General features: G+C 52.7%; 1 protein-coding gene across 1 annotated transcript in view; it reads left to right on the top strand.

The window, feature by feature from the left end:
• Positions 1 to 1039: 1039 nt before the first annotated feature.
• The window catches only part of LOC102381970 (membrane primary amine oxidase-like), an 11074-nt gene continuing 7090 nt past the window's right edge, over positions 1040 to 5023 (top strand). Inside the window, exon 1 of the mRNA XM_006020943.3 lies at positions 1040 to 2705. Coding sequence (XP_006021005.1) covers positions 1133 to 2705 — 1573 coding nt within the window. The 5' untranslated portion in view covers positions 1040 to 1132. The remainder of the gene's footprint in view (positions 2706 to 5023) is intronic.

Here is a 5023-nt window from a genome sequence, read left to right as displayed (position 1 = left end):
AGATCGGCATGATGCCTCACAGACAAGCAGGCAAAGACAGCTGTGCAGTGTCCTGGCTGGCTGCCCTGCTAGCTAACAAGTTGTTCAGTTTGGTTCCAGCTGGGGCTTCTTATCCCATAAAATTTGCATCAACTGTGGTCACAGAAAAACTCCTGGAGGAAGCTGCAGAAGAGTTTGCAGGGTGGGGGGGATCTTGATATGCTACCTAAAGGAGCCAATTGAGCCTGTGGTGGGGGATGAATATAGAAGAGGCAGAGTCTAAAGATCCAGCTCAAACACAAGGTAATTACCCAGAGCATCATACAAATTCATAATCCAGTGCCTCAGAGAGCAAATTGCAGGGAGGTGGCAGTGGAAGGAAATTCCTTGCAAGCAGCAGCACAGAAGGAGCGTATAATAAGAGTTGTAAGACTCATTTGGAGGGTGATGCCAGAAAGCTCTATGTGCTTGGGGGGTGGGTTGCACAACGGCTCTGAGCAACTACACAGTGTACGATTATGCTTAAGGGCTCGAGGCAGTTGGGCTAAATGAAATGCACTTAAAGATATCAGCCAAATGAAGTCCTTTTATTATTGCACAGAGCTGTGTGCACGAAACACAGGGGAAGGTTATGAAAGGGGCTGCAAAGAAGTTTCTAGTAATAACCAGGCAGGAGGTGACTGCAGCCTGAAGGAATCGGGTTACAGTCCTTGGCAAGCAGCCTTGGAGGGTCTTTTGCCTCCCCTGATTTTCTTTGTCAGTTGTACGTTCTGTTTTTGTTGCCTTTTTGGTTCTGTCCTCCTGCTTCCAAACTGACTAAATCTGTAGTCCCCAAAGCCCGTGGACCTGGGATTCATCTCTGAAACCAACTCCCAAAGGTGTGGCGAGGAAGCAAGCGTTGCACTAATGGCATGTGATGCTGCCTAAGAAACATGGAACAGTTTGGAGAAGCAGAGGAAGAAGATGCCTTTTATGATCCCCAGCAAACCGGAAGCCTCTTCCAAGTACAGATCCCTCCTCCCACCCTGCACCTCCCCATGAATACACACGCAAGATGTGTATTCTGTAGTAAGCTTGTCATTGGCAAAGCTGCCTGCAGCTGGGAACCACACGCTGTAAGACTCTGAGAGCCACTCCTGCCTCTGCAGCAAACATGAACCTGAAAACAGTTCTCATCCTCCTGGTGCTGGCTCTCGCTACCATTTTAGCTTTAGTTTGTGTGCTGCTGACTCGAAGAGAGAAACCAACCAGCTGTGAGTCCCAAACCCAGAGTGGCCAGGAGGACAAGTCCAGGGACCACAGCCTGGTGTTTGCTGATCTAACTCCAGAAGAAATGGTGCAAGTGGTGAGGTATCTGCGGGAAAACCTTGGAGTACCGCTGGTAGATGCCTCTCAAGCAAAGCCCTCAGACAATTGCATTTACTACATCGACGTGCAGCTCCCCACCAAGGCAGAGGTACTGCAATTTTTGGATCGAGGAGGAGTTCTCCCCCCACGGCAGGCACTGGCTGTAGTGTATTTTGGAAACCAACCAGACCCGAACATCACAGAGTATGTGGTGGGACCCCTGCCCAGTCCGAAGACTCATCGGGACTTCACAATGCAGAAGTATGGAGGGAAACTCCCATTCCACCGCAGGCCAGTGACTGAGAAGGAATACAAGGACATTGATTCCTTCATCTCTGAGGAGTTCTCCAAAGCAGAAAGCTTTCTTCGATACTGCTGCGATTATGACGGGACCAACTTTGCCGCCCTCACCACCGCCCCCCGAGGGTTCCAGTCTGGAGACCGTGCGACTTGGTTTGTTCTGTTCCAGGATGTGTATGGTAGTGGCTTGTACGTGCACCCGGTGGGGCTGGAGGTACTGGTGAACCACAGCAGCCTGGACATGTCCCAGTGGAGGGTGAGCAAAGTGTTCTATAACGGGCAGTACTATGGGGACATGGCCCAGCTGCAGAGGGAGTTCGAGCAGGGCCACGTGAGTGTTGTAAAGGTTAGAAAGGTTTCCCCTGAGGAGGAGTTTGGGTCCATGAAGCCCAGAGCAGGCCCTGGAGCACCAGGCCCTTTTCAATATGAGCCTCGCGGGCCACGCTACAGCATCCAAGGTAACCACGTTGTATTCCAAGCCTGGAGCTTTGCCTTTGGTGTGGATGTGAATGCAGGGCCACGACTGTTCGACATCAGGTTCAAAGGAGACAGGATTGTCTATGAGCTGAGTCTCCAGGAAGCCCTTGCACTCTATGGCTCCAACTGTCCTGGGGGGATGGTGACTAGGTACATGGACGGCAGTTTTGGTATTGGGAAGTTTACTTATGAGCTGGTCCGGGGAGTTGATTGCCCCTACACAGCCACTTATTTGGATAGGCACTACTTAATTGAATCAGAGACCCCCAGAGCCAATAAAAACTCCCTATGTATTTTTGAGCACGATACTGCCATTCCTCTGAGACGCCATTACTCCAATTTCCAGTCCCTGTATTATGGGGGGCTGACTAAAGCGGCTTTGGTCTTCAGGTCCATTTCAACGCTCATAAACTACGACTACACTTGGGACTTTATCTTCTACCAGAATGGAGCAATTGAAGTCAAAGTCCACGCCACTGGCTACATCAGCTCGTCCTTTCTCTACGACACAGGCATAGACTATGGTAACCAAGTGGGGGAGCGTACCCTTGGCACAATGCACAACCATCTCATAAATTACAAAGTGGACTTGGATGTTGCAGGTGGGTCTCTGCACATCACACTTCTGTTTGTCTACATGGTGGGTTTGGGCCCCACCACAAAAGATCACCAAGAACTGTGGGGCTCCCAGGAGCTCCATAGCATTGAGTCCTGGAGTTTGCTGGTCAGAAAAAGCAGCCCAGAGTGGCATAGCTTTCAACTTTGTCACTTGAATCCTGAGCTAAGCAGGGGCTTCTCCTAACTTAAGGCAGATTCCCTCTGCCCAGAACACCTACAGCACAGAGGGGTTATGCAGCCACATCCTTATCTGCTCCTGTCTGGCCCCTCACCCTGGGAATTATTGGGTTGGCATAGAGTCAGGGGTGGGCAAAATATGGCCTGCCAAGGGATTTTCTCCAGCCTGTGTTTGGTCCCTCAGTCCTGCTTGGCCTAAGTGCTCGGGGCAGCCCAGGTTGTAGCATGTATGGTTGGTCCCACCTCCCCTGGGCACATACTAGGGCTGGGGCAGCACAGCAGCTGGACTCGCTCCCCAGCAGCCCTGGCAGTGGTGGCTTTTTTCAGCTGCTGCCACCACCGGATCTGGTCCCACTGTCTGGGCACCCCAGCCCATCCTTCCCGCACCCATAGCTGAGGGTGGAACCAACGTAGGAAGCGCATACAGCCAGGTGGATGGGATGGGACAGTGGGCAGGCAGGGAGCAGTGTCCGGGAGCAGGATGGGCAGGCAGATGGGGCTGGGTTCATGGGGTGGAATTGCGGGTCATTGACAGTGCGGGGCTGGGGGTAATCCACTGTCTGCACAGCACTGTGATGGGTGCTGGTTCTGCAGGCAGGGGCATGTAGGGAGCAGATCACAGCTCTGCCCCAGGCCCCAGTCCTGTGCTATCACTGTCCCAAGCTCCTGGACCTGGCCCTACCCATCCATCCTGCTCCTGGATGCTGCTTCCTGCCCGTGCACAGCCCCATACCATATGCCTGGCTGTGTGCCCTGCCTGCGTGGGTTCCAGCTATGGAGACCCTGGGATTGCAGAGCTGCGACAGCGTGGGGCTGGGGCCTGGGGCAGAGCCATGATCCGTGCTCTGCACACCCCTGCCTGTGGAAGCGGTGCCCAGCACAGGGGCATGCGGGCAGTGGATTGTGGCTCTAGTCCGGCCCCAGCTCTGCACTCTCATGGCCCTGCGATCCCACCCGCAGCCCCCTCCCCCTGCCATCCCACTTCCAGATACCACTCTCTACCCGCCCATGGTCCTATCCCAGCCACCCAGTCCAGCGTGGAGAAGAGCCACTTAAGGAGTTTTGGTGAGCTGGTCAGAGTGGGAGGAAAGGGTGCTGACCTGGCCCACAACAGGTCACCAAAACTCCCTAAATGGCCCTGTGGCCCAAATAATTGCCCACCCCTGGCATAGAGCTGAATACTATTACACTGGGCTAGCCTTGCTCTGGGAGCTGGCCTATGCTGGACTAAAACACAGCCAGTAACTGGACCAGCAGCTATGTGCTTTGAATTGTATAGCCTATGGAGTGTGGTTTTGAGCAGGCCCATTGTGCAACACATCCACCAGGACAGGGGAGGAGATAAATTATGTTATGGAGCCTTCTGGATTTGTTTCCACACAGAAAGTGATAGACCGGGTCAAATTTAAAAATTACACTGTATTCCATAAACTTTGGATGCACCTGCCTTCCCAGGCTACAGGAGAGGAAGGGCAAGGCTAAAGTTAGCATGGGATGTCAGAGAATGATGATGATGATTGCCGCGGGTGCGGTACTGTCATCGCTGCCCTGTGTTTGGATTGCTACCAGCCGAGCAGCTTGTGGGACTGCTAGTGGGGATCCCTCACCAAGCTAGTGGGAGAATTTAATGGAAACGTGCCCATCAGGTTAAAAGCTGTGAATGTTTCACTGCCTCCCACCTGTGCAGGCATGTGGTAGTTATGCATAGGTCAGAGATGGCTGTGTGTTCATGGATCTCCATAGCCTGTAAAGGAGATGTTTATGGGAGCCACACACCCTCTCCCTTGAGTGGGAAAGGCCGGGGCTCTCATCTGGGTGAGGTGAATCAACAGAGAGGGCTCTAGGAGTGGAATTCCATTACCCTTTGTGCACTGAAAAGACATTTTTCAGGCCAAATAAGAGTCCTTTTGGCACTTGCTTACAGTGTTCTTTTCTATTACCCCTGTACTGCAGAGGCTTAAGCATGTGTGTGGCTCAGTGAGATGTCTGCTGCCCTGAAAGGGAGCAGGGCCCTATGCCTAGCTAAGATCTTGTTCCCAATGGGTCAGAAGCCTCATCACTGTACTGCTGTGTAGCCAATGTCTATTAAATGCAAGGTATAGGAGCTCCATATCAAAGGAGTGCT

The sequence above is a fragment of the Alligator sinensis genome, unplaced genomic scaffold (genome assembly GCF_000455745.1).
Source record: "Alligator sinensis unplaced genomic scaffold, ASM45574v1 scaffold161_1, whole genome shotgun sequence".
Taxonomy (NCBI): domain Eukaryota; kingdom Metazoa; phylum Chordata; order Crocodylia; family Alligatoridae; genus Alligator; species Alligator sinensis.
This window is presented reverse-complemented; position numbering and strand designations above follow the sequence as displayed.